The sequence below is a fragment of the Dermacentor variabilis genome, chromosome 2 (genome assembly GCF_050947875.1).
Source record: "Dermacentor variabilis isolate Ectoservices chromosome 2, ASM5094787v1, whole genome shotgun sequence".
NCBI lineage: Eukaryota > Metazoa > Arthropoda > Arachnida > Ixodida > Ixodidae > Dermacentor > Dermacentor variabilis.
In genome coordinates, this window is record NC_134569.1 from 118,584,841 (window position 1) to 118,610,221 (window position 25,381).

The 25,381-nt window shown below is 40.0% G+C and overlaps 1 protein-coding gene across 1 annotated transcript in view; it reads right to left on the reverse strand.

Moving 5' to 3' along the window:
• Positions 1-316: 316 nt before the first annotated feature.
• LOC142572608 (phospholipid-transporting ATPase ABCA1-like) overlaps positions 317-25,381 on the reverse strand; it is a 41,614-nt gene continuing 16,549 nt past the window's right edge. The window contains exons 16-32 of the mRNA XM_075681829.1: positions 25,238-25,321; positions 24,319-24,531; positions 23,196-23,350; positions 22,962-23,022; positions 21,779-22,072; positions 21,085-21,232; positions 16,027-16,286; positions 13,789-13,900; positions 12,212-12,271; positions 11,592-11,698; positions 11,366-11,507; positions 10,540-10,674; positions 9,845-9,948; positions 9,045-9,137; positions 7,889-7,994; positions 5,150-5,287; positions 317-840 (exon numbers count right to left, since the gene is read on the reverse strand). Coding sequence (XP_075537944.1) covers positions 646-840; positions 5,150-5,287; positions 7,889-7,994; positions 9,045-9,137; positions 9,845-9,948; positions 10,540-10,674; positions 11,366-11,507; positions 11,592-11,698; positions 12,212-12,271; positions 13,789-13,900; positions 16,027-16,286; positions 21,085-21,232; positions 21,779-22,072; positions 22,962-23,022; positions 23,196-23,350; positions 24,319-24,531; positions 25,238-25,321 — 2,407 coding nt within the window. The 3' untranslated portion in view covers positions 317-645. The remainder of the gene's footprint in view (positions 841-5,149; positions 5,288-7,888; positions 7,995-9,044; positions 9,138-9,844; positions 9,949-10,539; positions 10,675-11,365; positions 11,508-11,591; positions 11,699-12,211; positions 12,272-13,788; positions 13,901-16,026; positions 16,287-21,084; positions 21,233-21,778; positions 22,073-22,961; positions 23,023-23,195; positions 23,351-24,318; positions 24,532-25,237; positions 25,322-25,381) is intronic.

The following is a 25,381-nucleotide window of genomic DNA, read 5'->3' on the forward strand; positions in this document are numbered from 1 at the left end:
TAACTAGTGGTGCCACTATTGAGTGCAGTTGGGAAGTTTCTACAACCAGTATCGGTAAAATCGCCTATTAACAGCAACATGTTAGCTTAAGGTAAGTGTGAGGTTCCCAGTGCAACCTTTAATATTGGGACTCTTTCTAGCTGCATAATATACTATCTGTACTTTCCCTTCTAAAGAAATGAAATGATTGTTGATTCTTGAAAAAAAAAAATGCAGTTGTATCATTGGCAGGTGCACTCAGGTATTAGAAAAACAAATGCAAACAAAGAGCCTAGGTGAAACCTTATGGAGGTTTCAACCGAGTCAGAAATGAAAATCATTCTTCACACACACTTTATTTACAGTTCACTGTTTTCAGCAGCACTCGATGCAGCTGGTGCAACACACTTCAAAAGTCAAACATACTGCACGCTTCCATGGTGTTTGATGTGTTGGGACGCAGAGAATGTATAGTTTCGGCAGCGAGAGGTTGTCATGGACCAAGCGCTTCCAGATGATGAAGAGAAAAATGAGACCTTTCATTCTTGCGTATCTGATGTAAAATGCCCTATGTGCTGCTCGCTCCTCCAGTTTGGGAAAAGGGCAGCGTTATCATACTTGGACCTACGGGCAATTCAAGGGACCTGCCACTGCTGTGTGCACCGGTCAAAACTTTGTTGCTTCATTATTCAAATTATGCTTTTCTGCTGTCAGCAGCTGATTGGATCTGTGAAGAGTGACTGCAGGCACTTCGTCGCTGATAAATCCATTTTTTTCTATAATGGTGGATGTGTCAGCTGGCTGTTCTTGCTCGACTTGTGCTGATTCATCGCACTGTTGTCGTGCAAAGTTCACAAAGACCTGAAAAGTTTGCGAAGCCATTAGTACATGCCTAACTGCAATTGAGTCTGAATTTTTTCTCTCACACACAGCATAAACATCAAATGCTAAACTACAATATACAGTGTACAGTTCAAGTGCAAACAAAATACATATAGAAACATGTTAAATATAAAGAATGTCATGCAAACCTTTTATTCCTTATTGTTACTATTATTCTTTGTTGTACAGTGATGCACATGGAGGTGCACTTAGTGTAGAGCAGGGGTCTTATACTTGCTGCAGGCATCATGCTACATAAATTTATGAAAGGTGAAATATTTTGAAGGGACAGTGCAAGACAACAAAGACAAAAAGCAGGAAAGACGCAGGACAGTGCTGGTGTATTGTCACATATTTTTAGTCTTCTTTTTTTGTATTAGGTCCAGTATCTCTAAATCCCAGAAAAAATAGTGACAGGCCTCACAGTGTTGTAAATGATTTAATATATCTTTCCTAAAGCCAGTTTCGGTTTTGTTTCTACTGTGTCATGATGTCCCGACGCAGTACGTGATCATGTGGAAGCGGGACATTGAAATGTTTTGATAATCAGTCCGGCTCGCTCAGTCATATGCTGCTACATCGGCCATCACAATGAATAGCAGTATATGAGGCGACCGAGCGTCAGAACGTTGCAGTGTCCCGCTCCCATGCGACTAGAAACGAAAGTTAAACTGACCAGACAAAAGATATTAATATTAAGTTATTTAGAGAGCTCTGATGCTTGTGAATATTTTTTCTAGGGTGTTGGAGGTCTAGAGCCTTCATGTAATGCAAAAAAAAAACGAATAATCAAAAATATGTCACTGCCCCTTCAATCTCTTCAGCCACTCAATGGGGGACGATTAAGAAACCCCTCAGTTTCAGGCAACAAAAGCTCTCCAAAGATTTGTGCTGCTACTAAAATCATTACTTTGGATAGCCTGTAAATAAATGCAGCATGGATCTGCGGTCCTCCTTTCAATAACTGTATATGCATGTATAAAACTGTTAATGAGAGGATGTTTACATAGTGTTAAAAAAGGCAACATAAAAGGTTTATGTAAAAGCTTATCAAGGATTTAAGCCAGAGGTGGTAGAAGGCATACAGCCAAAGCCACTTGTTTGAGACTCGTGGTGATCCTCAAAGCAATATCTTCAGTGAGACTGCGTGCTTTCCTTTGGTGTAAATGAATAAACTTTACTCAAATGATATTGCGCAACAAAAAACGACACAGACGTAAGAGAAGACGACACACGTGTCGTCTTCTCTTACGTCTGCGTCGTTTTTTGTTGCACCTGTGTCGTTTTTTGTTGCATCTGTGTCGTTTTTTGTTGCGCAATATCATTTGAGTAATGGATTACCAACTGAATGCTGCTCTCATTATCAATAAACTTTCTTTTCAGTAGCATATATGTACAAATGTGACAGTAAATAATCTTGTAATTTAGCTTGGTAAAGCACTCACTTTATAAACACCATGCACGTAATGTAGAATTTGCATGAGATAACGTCACACAATTACTCTGACTTCTGCTATCACTCTTGTCTTTTCGGAAAAGCGTGTCAACAGGAGATGACTACAACCTATCACGACATGATCACGTGTTGACTGAAATTTTTTTTTTTTTTGGCTTCAGTTCTTGTTACATGATAATGTTTCTTTCCTTTCTCCACCCAAATTAGGGCATCTGAACCTCAGTTCATTTCCACTCAAGAGCAGGTGCCACTGCAATGCTTGAGGGAAACCAAGTGTCATGTAGCTGCACGCAACTGTGCTTTGCCCATAATGGCAGCAGCAGAGAGACAGCAATGAAGAAGCAAAGTGGACTGAGCAGCCACGTGTGACAGTGTTCAGGTCTGTTGCTGCTTAGCAGAGTCATGGTTGCCGAGTCTACTTTTTAATGTCTTAGCATTATACACACACACAAACTCGATCTATGCTTGTACAGGATTGTCAATGCTGACTTTGGACCAGTAGAGTGAGTTGGTGTGTGTCGAAAGGAGTGACGAATATGATGAGCACTGGAGGACACTTCAGGGTGGACAAGTGCGTGTTGACCAATAGAAGACTAAATAAAGTAGGCCTCCAAAGTAAAATTCTTGTGCGTAATACATGCACATCTGTCCCCATTAGGGGGAAGTGAGTATTGAAGCCGTCTTTAAAGCCGCCGTTACCAAATTTAATGAAACTGTATAATCTTGTTACGTTTTCTGTGCTGATTTCAAATATGCAATCATCAGCTTAAAAGGCCAATTAGCTTTAAAGTTAGTAAGAAATAAATTACTATTGTTTCCAGGAACAACGGAGCAAGAGCTACATAACAAAATATTGCTTTAGGCACATAGTTAGATATTAGGAATAATTGGGTTCACAATGGTAGGAATACGTTTTTGATATGACAAGTATTAACAGTAATACAGTGCTTCAAAGTGTTGTGTTAAAAATGTGGCTAATTCATTATGTAATGTGCAGCCAAGAAAAAAATATATAACCAAAATTTGGAAAATCTGCTGCTATTATTGTGTGCATTATGCATTTAGCTATATGCTACAACAACTATTATGATTCCACGTTCTCTGAGGGCTGAGAAATCGCCACCAAAAAGCTTGCAAGGAGCCTAAAATTTGTCTTTTGAGAAAAAGAAAAGAACAAAAAGCAAAGCACATTTTTAATTGGATACAACAAAAAATATTGAAATATTTACATTGCTAGACATCTTGCAGGCAGCAGGGATATATTATGTGATCGTACAGCTACCCGAATACCATTTTCAAAAAGTTAATTTTATTACAATTTTTTTACCACTGTTTAAGGAGGCAATCAGACTTGTACTATTCCTGTGGCCAGAATCCAGCATCCGGCTGCAGCTGTCATGTTGTCTTACTGATGGACTGCTGATATAGTGTGGAGCTGCCATATACATATAAGTTTCAGTGTTTTTGGTTAATACTTCCCCATAATTTGGCATACTTCTCTTTGATATTTATTTCCAAAAAAAAATATATTTCCTAGTCAGTGTGAACCTTTACTGCCTTTTTCCATTGCATGTATAATTTCTCACGTAAACCTAATCACATATTTTTTTATTTGTGTGTATATCTGGTTCACTAATTTTCTTGATGCTTGAACATGCCGCATGACTGGACAACCTGCTTTTCAATGCTGTAGTTATATTCAGTGTACAGAATATCAAAGTTTTCGAGAAGCAGTCAATAGCAAGGGCACAACACCGCAAGCCGGTGACTGTACAGGAATTAAAAGAATGCATTTGATATTCAAGCACAAATGGAGTGAAACTTTATTTGTAAAATTATTCCCCTCCCCCTACCCTCCCTGATTCTTATTTTCATAGCAACAACAAGCAAAACAGACTAAGAAAGAGTAAAGATTGCATGGGCAGCAGGTTAACTTCTCCAAGCAGCATTGACCCCGCCAGGCTTCTTGAATTAAAGTATATAGGCTTGCAGCTACAAGCAGTTGCCATCTTAGCTCTCTGGTAGTTTTGTTCTCACTGACCATTTTTGGTAGAAATCTAATTCCTAGAATGAAATTCTGCAGACTTTTCTTTTTATATGGTTTAAACTGAAAACACTGAACCATAAATATATAGTGTATCAGAATAACATGAAATGGATATAAAAAACAAAACAGAGCAGAGGGACAGAAGCGCCATGAGTCAGAGGTGGGTGGGGGGGGGGGATTGGGGAAAAAAGTAAGCATGCAGAAAGTGGGGAAAAAAGTAGCAGTCACAGGTAATCATGGATAGAAGAGGGGTTAATTGAAATTTCAGTGGATAGTTGTTTAATGGTACGGACACAATGCTAACATATGACAGTTGCTTAGGTGCAACAAGAAGACATAAATAAAGCTTGTACATAAACACAAAGCCATCTTGCTGTTCACTGTACATGTTGCAACTCCATGCCACTGTTAAAATGAACAACTGTTTCTAGAAGTCAAGCAAAGAACATACATGAAATATGTAAGTGGAAAGAATTATAAGAGTACAAGACATGTTTGTTGGTACCTCCTCACTAGCTTTAACTTCATTTTGTGCATATGAATAGTTAGTAGGTTTCTTGTCATTGCCTCGTCAGCCTCGAGATACCGTGCACTTTTGTTCTCTTTGTTCATTCCTGGGCTTCGGCATGTTGTATCTATATATGCTGCTCAGTTCACAATGAAACCTAAGTTAGTCAATGCCTGTGCCATGTGCTTTTGCATTCTTGTGCACTCGTCTGGCCTCTGCTGTGGCTCAAAAAATTATGGCTAGAAAAGTGCCTCGTGCAAGGCAGGGAAATTCTTACTTGGTCTAGCGTCGTTTGAGACACCGAAAAGTCCAAGATGCTCAGCTCGCTGCTGTTTTTCTCTAGGAATTTAAACACAGAAGAAAGTGATGCTTGCTTTGAAGGCAAGCTAAACTCCACTACGTTGAAGTGCTGTGCCTGCAAAGGAGACAAAGTAGGGTAAAAAACCAGGTGCTGAGACTCAATGACAGAACATTCCTTTGCAACTTTTACAACAAGCGTCACAGCATAGGGTCATGCATGCATATATTTGCCAGAACCTTTGATGATTGGGTGCAAACCGTATTTCACACTTAAAGGGACCCTGAAACGATTTTGGCGATTTTCTACAAAGGTATACTGGGTCGTTAGAGTAGGTCCTTCTGATCATTAATTGACACACCTAAGTGCGCCGCGTAAAGCATGTAATTTATTATAAGGCTTTAAAAATGCACATCGCTGCCGATCGCAGCACACTGCTCGGCGGAATTTTAAGCCGCCCCTACCCATATGACCGAAATCACCCACATGACATCAGTGGGGTGAGCTATCCGACAGGCTGACCAGGGCGCGTGATCGATAAATTTTCCAACTTTATGGTAAACAAATGATGTTCGTAATAGTTGGAATGTTAGTTAATTTGTTTTTATAACAAGAAAGTAACATAAAGAGAATGCACAAGAACAATTTTTTCAGTACACTTAAGCACTTCCAGCACACAGCAAGTGTCGTCTGCTTGTGTTACAACGTGCTCTGTCTTTGACGAGAGCTCCGCCTTCAGTGTCGGTTTGTGTTTTTGCGAGCGCTATGATTCGACTTTGTTGCGTTGTGGACTGCAAACGTAGCAACTGGCAATATGTCAAGCTGTGACATCGTGTCCCTCTGCAAGCCAGTAGACGAGCGGACTGGCTGCAGCGCATCGGACTGCCGCTATCCGATCGGTGCCAGGATTTGTGCGATTGTGGCCGTCACTTTACACCGGAAGATTACTAACGCAATAGCATTTCACGAGACCGGTATTAGGGTAAACGCAAGTGCAAGGGGACAGGGCCTGGCCGTGTCCTCTTGCGTGCGGTTTCAGGGGATGAACAGAAGCGCAAATGTGAATGGTCTGCACGGTGCAGCCACCTGGTGGCATAGAGGTGAACCACACACAGTAGCAGTAACAAAATGTAATCTTCTTGGCTGCTGGCGTAAATTTTTCGCAGGAGTGTAATCATTAACATGGTTGTTTTTGTAAATGTTTAAAATGTTTTACACTTGGTTAGAGCAATATTAGCTCTTTCTGTGGCTGGTTAAGCTCTGCACCAGTGGGTGGCTGGACCGTGGGGACCAATCAGGCAGCTCACGTATGTCTATGCTAAAGTTCCTTCATCAACTTGAGTTTATGCCTCCATCGTTCCGTCGAAATATTCAGGTAGTGTGTGATTATCGGAATACCGGACTTGTTCGGCACTACGACAGAATGCTTGCAACGCACGCTGCTTTGATAGCTCTCGCTTGGGGTCGACGGCCAAACGGCTAGCAGAGAGATTTCTTGCGGGTGGGGGCGGGCTCCAAAACAACCGTAAATGGACGATGTGACGTCGCATCGTGACGCAGGACCAGTGAAGGCGGAGCTTAGCCCCGATCGTTCGGCGAACGAGTTGAGGAGGAAAGGCATGGCTAGGGAGGAGGGTAACTTGTAATCGCTTGTAGCTCCATTAATACGTAACATTTCACTCAAATTGTGGTGCGAATGTTCTACTTAAGCTGTACCCTCCGCGTCTACAAAATTTGTCTGAACCGTTTCAGAGGCCCTTTAAAATGTAATATGCCTGACATGTTAACCTGTTGATGAGTACGCAAGTGTTTTTGCAGAGGCTACCTAATTCTGAGAAGCAGTGCAATAGAGGCATGAAAATTTCTTTTTTTTCAGTGATGCTACAATTGCACTTGTGGACATTACACACTGTATGATAAATGCTTACTATGTTATTGAACATACGGTATCGTGACGTTGTAGTGATGGTGGACATATGCCAATATGTAATTGATATTTAATTAATTACTTTGAAGATAAAATGCCACAATTGCTGTTTGAAGCCAGTCAGTGCTACAGGCATGTCCCTTTAGTAGGTACCCTGAGATTACAAGATTGGACATGAGCTTTGAACTTGCGCAGTGGCTATGGCCTTTTGCTGCTCAGCGTATGGTTGAGGGTTCGATTCCTGGAAGTGGTGGTCATATTCTACTAAGAAAGTGGGGGGAGGAATGTAGAAACACTGATGTATCAAGCTTAGGATGCATGCTTAAGAAATGCCTGATGGCTAAAATTATTCCAGAGCCCTCCGCTACAGCAGCTGCTGAATTTCTCTGGGACATTGAACTCCATTAGTCAATCAGTCCACGTATTTGCAGTGAAATACATTCGTGTAGTGTCACATTTATTGTTTTACTAAAAAAAATTTACCTTAGGCACTGCGGAACACAACAGTGTTGAACACACACACTTTGTATTTTGTGAATGTTTTAAGGATGAATATTCTGGAGCTGTTGGTAATCTTGGCACTCCTAGTAGGTGGACATGCCTCGAGCACTAACTGGCTTTTATTCAGCAGTTGCAAGCTGTTCTTTAAAGCACTTAAAAAAGAGTAATTAGTGAGCCTTATTTAAATAGTTAACTAGTGATAATCACACAGGTTTTGATAATAATAATAATAATAATACTTGTTGTCTGCAGGTTTAAGTAAAGTGTTGCTAAAAGATGCTGGCCCATACCTTTAGTGATGCTGTGGGGAAGTGAGTGATTAGACATTTAATTGTTTGCTTCCAGTCCTGGACATTTTCAGCCATGCGTATTGTGACAGTAAATCCAGCTCCAAACCTGCAGGGAGTAGAAATTTGCATTACTACAAACAAGTACAAGAAAAAACAAAAATGCATATAGTGGGAAAGGGAGGGGGCGAAGGGTGGAGCAGGGTGCACGAAGGCTTCGTAGTGACCTTGTCTATGACTAAAGGTCTGCTATCATCAAACCTGATAGCCCTGAGCAAAGAATACTGTATTTGCAGATTTGGAAAAAAGCGTTAATCAATCAAACCTCGATTCAGTTAATTATAGGATATGATGGAGCAAATTTTTAATGTTTATCACTGATATTAGCGTGTAATCAATATACACTTACATCACGCATGAAATATAACAGAGGTATTTTGTGTCATACACAACATCGTTATAACAAGGTTTGAAGTTATTCATGCTAATGTGTGTGCAAATAGAGCAGGCAGAACAGATAGTAGATCATTTGGTGAGGGCTAGTTGTTTCATCTTTAGAACTAGGCTGAAACAGTGGGGCTAAAACAAGGACACGTAGAGACAGAAATACCACAAACGAAGTGTTTGCTCTGTAGTATTTCTTTCTTTGTATGTCCTTGTTTTAATTGCGATGTTTCAACATAATTGTAAAAATAGATCAGAAAATGCTGAAAGAGTGCTTCCTTTCTGCTTTTATCTCTCTCATTTTGTGTAGTTGAACTGATTCATTTAATTACGGGGACTAATGTGTGCAGTTGTTTTTCTTTCATAAAGAATATAAGTAGCATTGCAAATAATAATAATAATGTACCCCTTCAGTGAAAAATGTTGAAGATTTTCCATAATTTTGTTGATTTGTATTTTTCAAGGTTATTGCACATTGCTTACAAACTTGATCATGTTCAGCTAGAAAACCAATGAGAGTTGCCAAATATACAATTTTTTTTTTTTTAGTTCTGGGGTTTATTTTTGTGCATTCATACTATAAACGGAAAAACGTTTCGTGGTGCCTTTCTGGTTCTCATTGACACAGAACATTTTGCTTAACCAGTATAGTCATCTGTGCTGCTATGTTGGACATTTCACTCCTAATTATTGGATATGTAGGCCAACTACTCACTTATGTTTGAGGTACTGTGGGCTTCCTATACAGCATAGCTGTCCATTCACCATGATCGCGAGCCTTGAGCAAAGTAGGTCACATTCGGCCATGCTGTGTTGTTGATGGAAAGTAAAGAAAACATACGTGTGACTCTCTCAAAAGCATGGTATGCATTGCACTTATAAAATTGCCACAACTTCGTGTATTTTGCTTCCCAAGGATTATGGGGTACTTCACTGCAATAGTACTTGCTTTCTCTTTTGCAAGGGTGTACTATGGGCTCCAAAAGCTTATGGGGCATGTGTTTCTAAGTACTAATACTCAATTCTTGTATACTTCACACTTGTAGATTATAGATGATCACATCACTGTCTTGCTTGTACATTCTAGTACGAACTACAACTACGAATTTTATACTGCATGCCTATTATCACTGTTATACAACTTTTTTGGAACACCAGGCACCATAAACTTTTATATCCAATAATACATTTAGTAACTTCTTACTTTATTCACAGACCATATGTATTTATAGCAGTCAGCCATGAGGAAACCCATGTGAAACAACATCTGTAACTTGGACATGTCTACAGCCATTACTTATGGACCATAGTGACAATAAAATACTGAGCCCTCATTTTTCTACCGATAAGGTATCTTAAGGGTCTAGCTTCATGAACTATTTTCAAAACCAGTGCTTAATTATGTTTACCAGTGCTTATAGGAAACTAGCACAACATACAGACAGTGTCTAGAACAGATGCATCATTTTAATTACAGGAAACATGGGTGCACATAATAATATCATGATTCCTTGCCTGTGTGATGTTAGCAAGACAGAGCGCTTTTCCCGAATGGCTTCAGAAACATTGGACCAGACCAGTCTACGAGTGACAGGATCCATTCCACTTGTTGGCTCATCCTGGAATTGAGACAAGTGACATTTGGAAATATTTTGTAAACTACTGGCTAAATTCTGGTGCTTATGTACTAAAGCTAGTGAGCAGATAGCTTTTTATATGTTAACACATAAAGTATAATAGATGTAAAATGTTTATGAAGGATAATGTAGCCATCATTTCTTTTAAATTATGCATGTGTACAGTTACAAGTTTTACAGTTTAATTACTGTGCATTTATTATGCATTTTTAGAAACCTAGAGGTCCTCAATTATGTCACTGTAATTGTGATATGTTGTTGTTATGCCTCACATGCTTCTCACTGCAAGGTGTCCTCAAGCTTTGTGTGCAAGAGGCCTTAGTAATTGTAATTTTTGATTTCGCTGTGCCATATGTAATATCCTTTTACTGGACACTATTATTTCTTTTGATTGCGATAATTAGCATTTCAAAAATAGCTGGCTTCTTGGAATTATAACATTTGCGCCTGGACAAAGCTAGCTCAGTACGCATAACTTATCGTGCAGTCTGTCACATTATATAAGATCAATGAAATTGAAGGAAGAGCAGTGTGCATATAGTGAAAGTAAATGAATCTGTCAAGTGAACTGACCAGGAGCACAATTTGTGGGTTTCCAAGCATAGAGATGGCTGTACAGACTTTTCGTCGAGTGCCACGGCTGAGTGTTCCCACTTTGTAATCAGCATGAGCAGAAAGCTGGAACCTCGAGAGGGCTTCCTCAACAACCTGCAAGTATGTATTTATTGTTGTAAACCCTGCATGTTGCATCAAGCAAAAGATCGAAAATAATGTGCGTGGCAAACCTTATCTTAGCAAAAATGAATGCACCTAAGAAAATGCACGATGAAAACTTGTGAAGGCTACTGCACTTCGCATTGCCTGTAATATCCCACTGAGTTGTTGTGATAAGCCTGCACTGACCAAGTCATCTGCCTTGATGGAGCAATGCCTAGAAGCACTACCAGTTAGCATTTGTATAGTTTTTCCGTTTAGAGCAAAGCTAGTTAAATTCAGAATAGCTGCAATGGATGCAACAATTGCATCTAGGCATTGTTTATGATATAATACAGTATCCCACCTTCAGATTGTTTGCAATCATTGCTGCAGTAAGGACATTTGAACCAGTAGTTGGTGGTCTTGCTGGAGATGCAGTTATGTTTGAAGTTTAACCAACACAAGTGTTCTAAGTGCAGAAATGTTAGGAACAATACACCCATGCATTCTTAAGTGCAGGTTTTGAGTATCAACATTGCTTTCTTCTTTTGCTATTTGCTATACTTGTCTATATAATGGACATATTGTTCACAACAGTTGTGAGGTTCATACGACACATATACAGCCTCACTATCACAGACAGGTGTTAGTAATTTTCACACACTGTGAGTACAATCACAAAAGAATAAATCGAAGCAATCACCTCCTGGATCTCACTCTTTGGTATCCCCCGCATCATGCAGTAAATCCTAAGATGCTCCTTCGGGGACAGTAAGTCATCAAGTGCATCGGCCTGGGGACAGTAGCCCACTAATTGTGTACCCTTTGCAAACACTTTGTCCAATCTGTAAGCAAGAAATCTTGAGTTCAATATATGTTTGAGGCACAGATCTCAGTATACGTATCCTCTGTGCCCAAAGAAAAGCTACCTCGTGTCTTGAACAAGGGTGGTGCCATGTGTAGGCTGAAGCTGTCCAGTAAGAATGCGGAACAAGGTTGTCTTTCCAGCTCCATTTACACCAAGAAGTCCAAAGCACTGTGGTGAGGTAATTTGAAAATGAGCAGCAAGACATTGCCTGTGCTATAGAACTGTTTCCAATGTAGGCTACAACAGTAAAGCATAATGTACCATTTAAAATAAATATGAGAGATGAGTTGAACAATAAGACTGTACAATTATGTACTGTAAGACAGCTGCTATAGCTATAAGCTCGCCTATACTTCGAAAAATTAAAGGAACTAAGTGCTACTACTATGCTATTATGTACAACTACTGCATTATACCTCGTTATAACAAAGTTGCATATGACATGAAAATACCATTGTTATGCTCAATACTCAATATAAGCTTATATTTATTGCAGGTTGATACCAACAAAAAGCCGTTTATATTTACTTTGTTATATCCGATAATTTGTGTATCCATGTTCGCTATATTGAGGCTTATTCCTTTCTTGAAACAAATTTTTGCAGGAATGTAAAGCAGTAATGTAGCTAATAAGCATTGCCATATTTCCTATGTTCATATATGATCGGGAATGATTCATACCTCGCCTTTTGGAATGCCAAAGGAGACATTGTCCACTGCCTTGTGTCGTCCTTGGTAAACCTGTATGGAAAGCAATTGTGCTAATTGAAGATGTCTGAATGTAAGCAAATTCAATGTTGAAAGCAGCAGCATTACTATGCTTTTGCATAGACAGATTGGTATCACTATTTCTGTTCCATCTGGTGCAATGAACTAGTCCCTGTACGTTTCCTATATGGAAAGGCAAAATCTCATCTTTAGTGAGCACATGTCTAGATGCGTTTTCACATGGCTGCGAAGGAATGACGGTGTTCGTTGAACACACTGAAAACATTGGTTGCTTTGAACACTATGAGGACATAGACAACAGGGACAGTATGGTATAACCTTATTGTTAGGGTGAAGTAAAAGAAAAAGCAGACACAGGAAAAAGCTTCTGGAAGAATGTATGGTTCGAGTTCGTGTTTGCAAAAAAACTGGAAAATCATATGAGCTGAAAAAGCATCAATAAGGCTCGATGTACACATGCAGTGTCCTGCCAAAATATTGCTACATTGCACAGAGAATAGTGCTCACAGATTGATTTCAGAACCAACCTTTCTCCTTTAGCAAATGTTAAAGTCTTTCTTGCCTAACCTTAAAATTGCTTTACTGTCAGAAAACTTCAGCCTATATTTAGATTATTTTGATGATGTCAAAAGCTAATAGGACAGAACAACTGAAATGTGAATGTGTGCCGCTGTGAAGGGTGAGGTTGCAAAAGCACAACTTGATAAAATAATGTCGATGTGTTGTCTTCTGGCTTATGTCAATGCATATGTACATTGAGCGACATGAGTTGAGAGAACAAGGTAGGCATTGTTTGTGCCTTTGGGAAATAGACTAGAAAGTAGTGCTTTCACACAAATACTTCCGCAAAAGTATTCTATGGGCAGTATTTTGGTGGCCTGGATAAACTATTATTTAAGGCACCTCTAGTTAACTGTGTAGCACAACATAATCCTATCATGTAACACTCATTGTACCTGTGTGTACCCAATGCACTGCTGTCTGTCCTTAATGAATGGACAACTTTGTCAGTTTGTTGAATTACCTCTTGCACTTCAGAATTTAGACTTTTGCTGCTGCTGTACAGCTGATAATGTTAAGGAATTTAAGTTTCCTCATCTGCCCCTGGCCTGAAAAGTTGTCCAGTATAACCTGCCTGCTTTTGCTCTTGTGAGGCTCACACTAGTACAAGTACAAGAACTTGGAATCTCTAGAGATTTTTTGTAAAAAAGGCACTTGCATCATGTGCACAAAAAATAAAGGGGAGGGGGCAGTTTTGCTTACAGCTACAGCCGGTGCAAAAAAAAAAGTGCTGGATAGAACTTTCCCTAGTTGGTCATCAGCATCAGTATGAATATTACATGTAGAGTTGCAGCCCAGTACACAATGTCAGCAGGTGGCCACAGGCCTGATCTCAAGTAATACCCATATATCCTGGCAAGATTTTGAAAGAAAGCAAACGTCTTGCACCTATGCCTGTAAATGTGTTTTGCTATCACTAAATATGTAGCCCAGCTGCTGAAGACGTGAAATGTTTATCTGGTCAGTACCTTTATGACATCCAATACTCTCAACACATCATTCTTGCCGGTGTCACTGTTTGCCCGCATTCTTTCTGCTGTAACATCAGTGTCCTCAGGCACCCTGACCTGCTTTAGAGTCCTGAAATGAAATTATGAAAGGCTTTGTAAAGTATCTCTCTGACCCACAAACTTGTAAACCTAGGTACACTTTTATTATCTTATCATCTTCACATAACCTGTATCGACGTGCTGGAAAGCAGCCAACAAAAAATAGGCCACATCTATCTGTGCCTTATAAGTTGTACAGCTGAACCTAAATATAACAAACATGAATATAATAAACAACTGGATAAAACAAAAGTAAAGCTAAAATGCTTCTAGTTGATATCAGTGCGTAACAAGTTTATGCTTATAATGAATTTCGCATGTAACAAAGGAATTTTTGTGCTTCATGCGTCTTTGTTTTAATGAAGTTCAACTGTATTTTTGCATGCTCTTGATATTAACCGTAAATACCATAACATGCTGGCTTTGACATGTGCCAGAAGATATCCAAGTGCATTTGGAGACTATATGAAAGCATATGCATTTTGCTGTGAATGCTGTCGTAATGACTAAGCTCCATTGATAAGCAACAGAGCTGTTACTCTATCACGGCTGCAAACATGGTGGGAAGCCTGCAATTTTAATTACAACAGAGCCATGTTGATCATTATTTTAGGAGACTTCCATAAGAAACATAAAATGCAGGAAAATGTAAGAGACATGAAGGCAAGAACCTATAAGCTTTCAGCTGGAATTGTGCTAAGACAACATAACAGCGCAATATTCATCACAACTGTGCACATATCGGTGGTTTTCTACTATAATGCGACGCACCTGCTCTCCAGTGGCACTTGTTATTTCACAACCTTCCAGGCAATAATGTGAGTGATGTTACTATGATATCAGTAGCACCAGCATGCTGATTTGCTTGGTCAACCAAGGCAAAAACTAGCAAAAGAAAGTTGCACTGCACAAGATGAAAGGGGCACACAGGATGATTGCTGGCAGTAATCATTTTGTGTGACTTTTTGTCTTCTGTATGCATCTTTATCATTGGTTTTCATATTAGTTGACCATGTGCCAACCTGCCCTGCACTTATGTCTTCTTGCATTTCTTGGAGGATTTATTGCCTTGGAGCATGCAAAACCATCATAAGTAGAAGTTGAAAACTTGGAACACAAAAGAAAGTGGAGCGTCACTGTTATGACAAAAAGGTCCAATGTAAGAGCTCATTGTCATGCAATACAGAAACTAAACAGGAGGAGCACATCTTTTTTGTCTCACAGTATATAGGTATGGCACAGATGCCTTGGCTACACAAGCCTAGCTTTCTACCAAGCTCCCTTTGTCCACCATCCTCTCTTTTCCTCACCTCTTTCTTATTCTATTTGAACACACGTCCTCTCCTTTTCTGTTATAACTAGCAGTGAACATTAGGATACCTTGATGTTTACATCATTTAACTGCTGTGCTTGTTGAGGTTCCTTTGTGAGAAGTAAAAACTGTGTGCTTCCACATCCACAGACAACAAATAAAGATGACAACAGCCTGAGGAATGTGCAAGAAAGAAAAGACGCTGACTGGTCTAATGCATAGTGCTGCCATTATGAGATGATACTGAAATACTTCCGACATTTGATTTTACTGACCTTGTGCAAAATGTGATTTCATGGCACTGCATTAACTACTTGTCATGCGTATCTGGAAAGCTTTTTGACTGGCCTATTCCCAAATTTGAAAGAGCAAGGCGTTGCTGCCATGGTATTAGGAGGCACACCACATATCTACTGTGTGCGATCGGCAAACTTTCGCACCTACTGAACAGTGCACAATGCAACTGTATCCCCATGGTATTAGTGTTACTGCCCCTATGGCAGAGCCGGTGTCCTTGTCTATTTTGCTCCAGCTCGACACATCTCAAAGGGGCGGCTGGGATCACACAGTGGGAGCAAATATTTGTGGGGTTAGGTTCATTTTGTCAGTACCTGCAATTTCACTCACCCTTGCTTGATACCTATGTGTAAGTACATATAGGCCGTGCCTTTTAACAGTCCATGTTTAACAAAATTTAACTACAGAAGCTATATTTTAAAGTTGGCTATTCAACTTCAATAAAACTGCTTTTCATGACATATTTCGGCAGACTTGAGAAGGACACATATTTTTTAAAATGTTTCTATGCCTGCCAATATTGCCTTTGTTGAAATGAGGAAGCTTACCTGGGACGCTTTGATGCTTTCAAGTGACACTCAAGGAAGAGGTTGATGCAAAAAAAGACTATTCCAACCAAGAACATGGCATAAAAGTTGTAATTAAGGACTTCATTACTGAAAGGGTTTTCGTAGGTGTCCTGGCCGAAGCGAGCATATATGTCAGCCTGAATGTGATTCTTAGCCAGGCTGACAAAGCCACCTATCAGGGCATACTGTGGGAAAACAAGTGCAGCATTCTGCAGTCCAGTCATCAGTTGACGATTACCCTGCAAAAATAATCGGAAAATGAGGTTATGCGCAACTCGATGAAAAACGAAAAACAAAGGCAGTAACTAAAATCACATGTGTAGTAGCACTTATAGTTCAAGATGCACAGTCATTAAATATGATTTCAGGAAAAAAGTCACAGGGCTGAGAGGCACACGCAGCACAGTCACAGCATAAGATGGATGAGCATCTCCATAGGAGCTCCATTTTCAGCACCGTGCACTACAGGGTCTTCGCAGTGAGGTCTCTTCACTTCATTTTCACAAGAATGATCTGAACTGTCTGCCCCACATAAATGACGAGCTGTGCCTTGTGCTACGTCTTGTCCTGTTCCCTGCACAGTGGCTTGCTGAGACCAATGTTGCCTGGTTGCAGCTGTGCGCACAGCTCTACGATTTGTGTCTTTAGCAGCGGTTCGTGCCTTGCAAGGAGGCACCATAACATGCCCCAAAGAGTAAACACAGGTATACAAACTACGTGGCACACATGGCACATCCCTTGACCCGTGGCACATTACATCACTGTTTATGCTGATCGTAATGATGGTTCATTGGCATCCCTTTTGAAACGGGGTCGTGACAAATAGCCACCTGGCCTGCTTGAGTTAACAAGGTCCAGCTACATGCAGCTTGCAAATGCTATATACAACTGCTACATGTCGGGACACTTGGTGGAATATAATCGATCTGCAATGTAAAGTTTGTATGTATCGATGCTATGTGGCATACATGTCACATCGCCTGTCAAATGGCATGATATGATGCTGCTGCTGATGATGATTTAATGGCATTTCCTTGGAAACGGGATGGTGACAAATAATCACCTAGCCCGTTTGAATTAATCAAGTATGCCATATGTTTTTCATTACATCAATATTTATACATCTCCAAAATCTTTTTCTTCCTCAAGACTTCTCTACCTACCTTATACCGCTACCTATGCAACTGCTACATGACATGCAACCTGGTGTAATAAAAATTCACACATCAACTCCTCTGGGATTTGTATAATTATGCATAAGCATTGTGCCACTTGTTCATCTCCACGCAGCCCGGTGTTGTTATCAGTGTTATGAAGCTTGATCTGGCCAGTATTAACCCTTATCAACCCTTATTGGTTGTTATCAACCTTATCGAGCATGATCTGACCCTTACAACTCTTACTGGTCCTTATCAACCTGCATGTTCAGTGAAGCTGTTTTAAAACCACCACTACATTTGCTGAGGGAGTATTGATGGTTCAGATGCTTATTTTGAAGTTGTTCTTTAGTGAAATGTATGCTGTTTGATGTGTTGTGTGGGTTATTTCAATGAATGTATGCACTGTTTGCTTCACTTTGCTGAGTGCTTGGAGCCTCTGCCTTACGTGGGTATGAGTCATTGCATTTGTCTTACGTGATGTACGGACACGGTTCTTGTTGGGTAGGCATAGAAATGCTTGTGCATTTAATATTCAGTTAAATTGCAAAGGGAGGTGCTTATTTTACATTGCAAGATAAGTGATGTGATAAGGTGCTAGTGATAGGGATGATGATGATTTATTGGCACACCCTTTGAAAGGCGGCGGTGTCAGTCACCTGGCTGGCTTGGTTTAATCAGCTGCACAATAGAAGAATGCAGAAACTCCACTGGAGTTGTATAACTATGCGTATGGCTACCCCCAAATTTCTGTTTCAAATCAAATCAGTTTATTCAAACATGCTGAGATGCTTCCCGAGTTGGCCTGAGTTGGCCCACCCTCAACTTTCATGTTGACCTGCTCCCAAATTTCAAGTTGGCCCACCCCCAAATTTAAGTTGGCCCACCCCCAAACTTAAGTTGGCCCACGGCCAAATTCAAATTGGCCCACCTGTACCCTAACCTTCCCCATGCATTTTCTAAGGAGCCCTATGTACCTCTATGGGTATTTTAATTAATTTTTTTTTGTTTAGGTTGTTTCTTATCACTTATAAAGCTACAGTTCATCTACACTTACACTCTTGTAGCAATTTAATGTCTTCACAAATTACCCATTTTTATGCAGGCATTACACTTTTTGCATGATGAGGCTGGGGTACTCGCCAAGGAATGCTTACGCGTGAATATATTTTTTTTCTAGCATTCTTATATACATCTCCTTAAACTTCTTTTTCTACCTGCCACGGTGGCTTAGCAGCTATGGTGTTGCACTGCTAAGCACGAGGTCGCGCGATCAAATACCAGCCGCAGCTGCTGCATTTCGATGGGGGCGTATTGAAAAAATGCCAGTGTCTCAAGGAAGGGGGGCTCGTTAAATGGGCCATGGATCACCCCTCAAGCTTGCTGAAATAACATAGTCTGCAGGTAGCACATGCTGCTGTGTACATCTCAGCCAAGTTCTGCTGTTGTATGCGGTCTGCGGAGCTCGCAAGCAGATCACAAAGTTTACCTTTCTCTCAAAATCTCTCATTTCAACAGAAGGCCCTGCCCTCGCTCTCTTCTAGATGCACTATTTCGTCATCTGACACACTATTTCATCATTCCCTTAGATGGCTGCTATTGGCCAATAGCTGACATCAAGCTGCGGTCGGTTAGATGGCGTAGATACCTTGGCTGTCGCGGGGTGCCGCCACGAGTCCACAGGCTAAGCCGTTGGCTAAGCGCACTGCGGCTCACTGAGGACGACCACATTTCGCGCATGTTTAGTGCATCGTAGGCACCAAAGGCGGAAGTCCTGGCGTCTACGTTAACATCCCAAATGAAATTTGAACTATGCGCCGCAGTGATATTTAGAAGGCGGAGCATTGTCGGCACGACTCACTGCGCTGTAGCCTTCGCAGTGCAGGGCATTGAAAAATGAATGGGAACACAGCACAGCGGAGGCCGTGTTTGATTGCCAATAATTCCGCTTCTGCTGAAAGCATTGAAGTACTTTTTGTGGCAAGGAATTTCTGAAATAGCCTATTTTCGCTTCAAATGCCTTTCTCCACTTTGATAAGAAGTGGTTCAGGACCCCTTTAAAGATCCCCTGGTGGTCAAAACTAATCCGTAGTCCCCCGCTGTGGTGTGCCCCATAATCAAACCGTGGTTTTTGGCACATAAAACCCTGGAATTCATCCAAACTACTTCCTCAAACCTTCTTTAACTGCCTTGTACCACTACCTGTGCATCTGCTACATGGCGTTCTACCTGGTGCAATAGTATGCAACGGCAATGCAAAATGTGCATGTATCAATGCTATGCAGTGCACATGTGGGTTTCCTTGCACACTTGGACATGTTAATAGGGTGTTTTTTTGCTGTATGCTAGCAAGAGCTAGTGCGGCTCAGTGGTTGAGTAGCTGACTCCTACACTGTGGGCCCGAGTTCGGTCCTGGAGAGAAGTGGGTACTTTTTTTTCTCATTCCTGGCAATAGCTGCTATGGACACCGGCGGTGGCGGATGCCATCACCAACCGAAACAGCTATTTGAATGAGCCCACAACAGCTTACATTGTAAAACTGAGTTACAGTAGTGTGCAAAAATGTTCATTATTTATGTAGAAAAGGAACTTCATATGTAAAATAAGTGCTTGATTTATTTTGTATTATATGTGCTGTGAATATAATGTTCTACAGGATCTTGATCACAAAATTTAAATTAATGAAATAGCAACACATAGATGTGGTGGCAAATATATTTTTCAGTTGGACTAAATATGCCTCACATTGCTTTAAGATGCTGTTACTGTGCATTAAAGCTTTGCAACTTAAAAATCAAGCATGAGGTTAGTATAAAACAATCGCCTTGCATTATAGAGCCTGCCTTTGCCATGTTTTGCTATGATACAAAATTTTAAGACTGGCTCACTAACATTTTTGGGCTAAAAGCCTGAAAGAAGCACCAAACAGATTCTTCATTACTATGTACAAGTGTTGCATGAAGACTGGAGCATTATACTGGCATCAAGAAGGACATAATTAGAAAGTGTAGCAGTAACTTATAACACATGTCAGAGAAGTCTATGGAAGCTGAGGCAAATTATTTCAGTAATAATGTTGGATTACAAATTGTGCTCGTAAGAGACAAGAATGACCTCATTATTTTCTACTTTATGTAACTATGTGCTGTTAAGATGATTTCTAAGGCAGTTTATATAAAAGGGTAGATAATTTGAATAGTGATAAAGTCATGCAAATAAACGTTCACTATATTCTCACTGTAAACCGAGTGTAACAAGCCTGATAAGGTCATATAGACACTTATGGTTCTTGTACACGCCAACTTTTAAAACATATTAATTGCGTGCTGATGCAAAGCTTTCGAAGAGATTGATAAGCAGTCAATGAAATCGTAGTAGTAAACATCAATCATCTAACTAAGCAATCCTAAACCAAACTGCATTAATAAATGAGCACAAGCTTCTATGTGTGAATGCCAATCTAGTTAGTATTCCAGTGGACTACATAAAAATAAACTTTTGTGCTGGGTTGTTCACTGTTAATGGAAACACCTAATTAATATTTTAATAAAAATTCAGCCTAATTTTGACTGAAGAGTCTGCACAAAAAGAAAAAAAAATGTGCTCCTACACATCAGTCACTTTCCCTCACAATGTAGATTAAATGTTGCAGTTGTGGCGCCATCAATAATAAATAAGTTGTCCCCCCCCCCCCCCCCCCAACAATGAACAAGCATACACATGGCAGGTGAAGAACTCCTGCTACATGTAAATTTTATGGAAGTGTTTCGTGTGCATGTTTCAATGCGACTTGACTTTTCTGGTGAAAGAAAAATGTGGGTTTGTTCACTATTTTCATGCTGCAACAGCAGTTTGAAGCCATATCCACAAGTGAACTTACAGAGTTTATCTGGATCATGTTCAAGACCAGCATGATGATTGCTATGTTGAGACCGATGAACAAGTTGACGCAGTACAGCACCACGAAAGAGATGCTTGCTTCCTTGAACAACCGTGACAAGCAGTACATGAGAGGTGTGGTTCCCCACCTGGGACATAATGAAGGATGGCCATTTGTAGAGATAGAATGGAAACATGCTTACGAGAACTTGATGCAAAATACATGCATGCATGTGCTGCAGTTTAAACAGGAGACAAATTATGCAAGGTGATATTGTGTTATCTAGCTTATTGTTTGAGCTCTGTATTCATCATGTAAATGTTTCAATGTATACTGTACCTGGTTGTAGTTTGTAGCATAGGAGTACGGCAATAATGCTGATGTGGTCAAATGATATACTAAGCTGATATATTTTCGTGTTTGTGAAAGAAGATGCCAGGGAGATCCAGGCATCATGCAGCAATTATCACACTACTCATGATAATTAAAGTGTTTGATAGAGTTTAATGTCATAAAGTTGCACGAGGGCTATGAGAAACACAATAATTTTGGCCAGCTGGGGTAACCTTATGGGCACGAAAATTTTCAACACGACAGTTTTTAGCATTCGACTATGTCATACTCCAGCTGACTGCAATGTAGTATTTTGATCACAGGCTTGACTCACGAATTCTGTCGGCTGTGTCATGCTTACCCGAATAGAACCATGAGCAGCAGCACGGCCGGGAAGTTGAGCTTGCTGACATAGACAGGGAGTCCGAAAGCAATGATGATGAGAGCAGAAAGGGCAACTGTTGCAAGAACAAGTCCCATGTCCCAAATGAACGTAGTTGTCCAGTACAGCAGCGTCCCCACTCCAGAAATGCTTTGAACTTGTTTCTCATCACGTATGCGTTCATTCACAACGTATACAATGACCCGTGATGGAATGAACGCCAAGCCCATGAGCACAACCATAGCAATGCCCACTTCAGCGACGTGGCCAAGTCTGTGAAAACAAATACAAGGCAACATGTCACGTACATAGTTCTTTTTAGAAGATGTCAGACATGCAATGCATTCCAAGAACATGCTGTTTGTTTAAAATTATACCAGTGTGTAAATTCAGCATGATAAATGTGTGAAAATACATGAGAAATAAAGAAGTACTCAGTGTAAGGAAATGATGCTCTTCCTGTTGCAGATGCAACTTTCTGGGAGTGCTTACTGAGTAATTAACCGTGCTTAATGAGTAATTAACCTGACTATGACTATAGTTGATCTCCCAATTTGTATTTTTCTTTTTGCACAAATTCATTGTGCCTACATTACGACTCAACAAGAGAAGCTGCATATGTAGTTGCTGGGTAATATTGCACAATATACTATGACATGTGCAGTTTTGCCACTGAATGGCTGTTGTGTTACTTTTGTATTGCAAAGGAAAGCTAAATCTGGCATAATGTTTACCTCAAGTGCGAGACACCATTGACAACAGCAACAACTGGCTCAAAGTGCACGACAACGAAATGAACACATGCTTGCATATGCAAATTTGCAGCAGCTTTTTGTGGAAGTGACAAATGCTGGCAAGCTACAACAGAGCTGGCAGAATATTTTTGTGTAGCCACGATTGCGCATAGTCATCAAATGTGCTGAAGTACTTCTTATAAAATTAACCTGTTTATTTTTGTCACTTCTAGAGAGAATGCACAAAAACAAATTGCACACAAAGTTCTGTACGGTATGTGTGAAAGGGATACATATATAATATAAGATTGGAAGTCAAGGATTGAACAACTGTAAGCTTGTTAGGTTGTACCACACCCAGCCAGTCATGCAGGTTAGCTGTAGAGTAGTAACATGCCAGTGGCATGCACTGGAAAGCATTCACTTACATTGTCTGTTTCCCAAGCTGTTCGGAAGACAAATGAAGAGGGTGGTTGTACACCGTGATCCCTTCAATCAGAAAAATTCATAGGGAAGTTAGTGCCATATTGCAAACCACCAATGTCATCCTAATGAAAAAGCATGCATAAAGCCTGTATAAAGCCTATCGCTTTCTTTTTCATGCACCTATGATTTAGTCGCACCTAAACTGAGAAAATAGTCATCAGGAGCGTTAAACTTACCCACTCTGGATGCATTTAGAGGAGATGTGGAATTGCTGATGGCAGACCTGAGAATAGCGTTGCTGAGTGCATTTTGATATGCAGGCATCGAATGAAAGCCCGTGTTGTCATACCATACTTTTACCTGCTTCTTTTCAAAGGTCCAGCCTCCATACCTGCAATGTTTATATTCTTATTACGGGACACTGCATGATTATTGTGACATGTGGAACACAATATTGTAAAAAAAAGTTTTGCCAGCTGCAGGAATAACAATACTATATAGCAAGGCTGCAAATGAAAAATCCCTGGCTTCTTGGTTGCTTTATGGATTATACTCAGATTGTTCATACAGCAGAGCTGAATTCTCATTTTGAGGGCTAGTTTAGTTTATGTACTGCTGAATTTTCTGGGCTATAGCTAGCACCCAGTGTATAGTTTACAAGGCTAAATTGGGACTTCAAATAAAAAGTTAATTCCTAAGTAGTCTGCACAGACTGTATATGGCGTACAAGTTTCGGTTGAAAATAATTTTTTTGTTTATGTTGTCCACAACCAATATACAATCTGCAAGCAAAAATCAAGCAGCGATACCCTGGGTTCTTTATTAGACTTGATAATGTTAGATATATTTTAGCTGATTTTGCTACGGAATTTGCCACTGTAACAAGTTTGACGTGCAGTTAGGCCTCGGTCTTTTTTAAAGTCTGCCTACAGTTTTAAAAGGTTCAACTATGTACAGTTCGCATTATTAACCCCTTCCATGCCATGCTATTATGCCAAATTCTTACCAAAAATGGCCATATTATTTTTAAAGACCCCAATTGGCAAGATGTTTTATTTCGTCAGAAAGAATAAATTTCCTTCGGCTTGCACTGCCCCATAGATTGTGTGCAGCCATCTACCAAAGCATGACCAAGCACTGAGACAAAACACGGCTTGTCCATGACATTGCTAGAAAACACAAAGTACTACTGACAAGCTCAGTTAGTTATTCGCCATTTTTACCAGATACCAATGGATGAGCCAAGCACATCCAAGGCATGGAAAGGGTTAAATAGTTCCCTAGATTCAAAATTTCATCTTTTAAGCCTGGATTACAGTGCTGAAAATATGGTATGTTTTCAGAAGTTTTAAACCTTGCCTTCTTTCTATGAATGCTGGGAATGATGTTAGGAGATAGTTTGGTATGTTCAATCCCGTGACATTGTACACAACATCAGTGGTCTCTGTCATAATACTTGGCACATCTTCCCATTCTTCTTGAATTTCTGAAGTGTCACAGGTGTAATGGAGTGTTCCTTTTGGTATATCCATGGCATCACTTGTCATTCCAGTAATGCTCATGCATTGCGACCTGCAGTAATAGAATAGTACATGTAAGATGTATAAGGACATTGGCATCAGTTTAAAAACAAATTGCTCAGCTCAGTACCTGTTTAGTGTAAAGAACCTATCTGTGTTACAGTAGACACGAGGTACGAGCAAAATTTGCTTGGAGGAATTAAGAGAAACCATTGTTCAAACTATCCTTTTATGGGGAAAGTTGAACTATCATTTTCTTCTAAGAACTGTATTCAGTAGAGCCTCCACATAACAAACAAGAATATGATGAATCATCTGTAGTGAATGCTTATAACGAATATCGGATATGAGGATGGTATCTTTATGTCGGATGTGGATTTGTTGTAACAATGTTTGACTAATACAATATTTCCAGTGTTTAATTAATATCAGTGTTCTTTTTAAGAAGATTAAGTAGAAGCATAATGTTGCATGTTACCTTGAAGAGTGTTTCAAGCACGTTTTCTTTCATGTGTGCCTCTTCTAAAAGCTGTATATGTGTATATTTCCGTAAAAACTTGTTCCAGAAGGGCATAGAGCACACCTGTTTATTGCTTAGAGGTATAATGGTTGAATCATGCATTAGGCAGGAACGAACACATAGGCTATTGGTCCAACTATTTTTGTACACCCATTCCTTGACTTGTTTAAATAAAGCTCACTTTTTGATTGATTGATTGATTGATTGATTGATTGATTGATTGATGGATTGAACTTACTGTGGTGCATTTCTTTCTAGACAGGATGGACCTACTCCAGGAAAAGATAGCATCCTTCTTGACGCATCAGTTGGTGGGATCTCACTGTAATAGAATATGAATGTAAGATTAATCAATGTTTTTGAAGTAACGAAACATAAACGT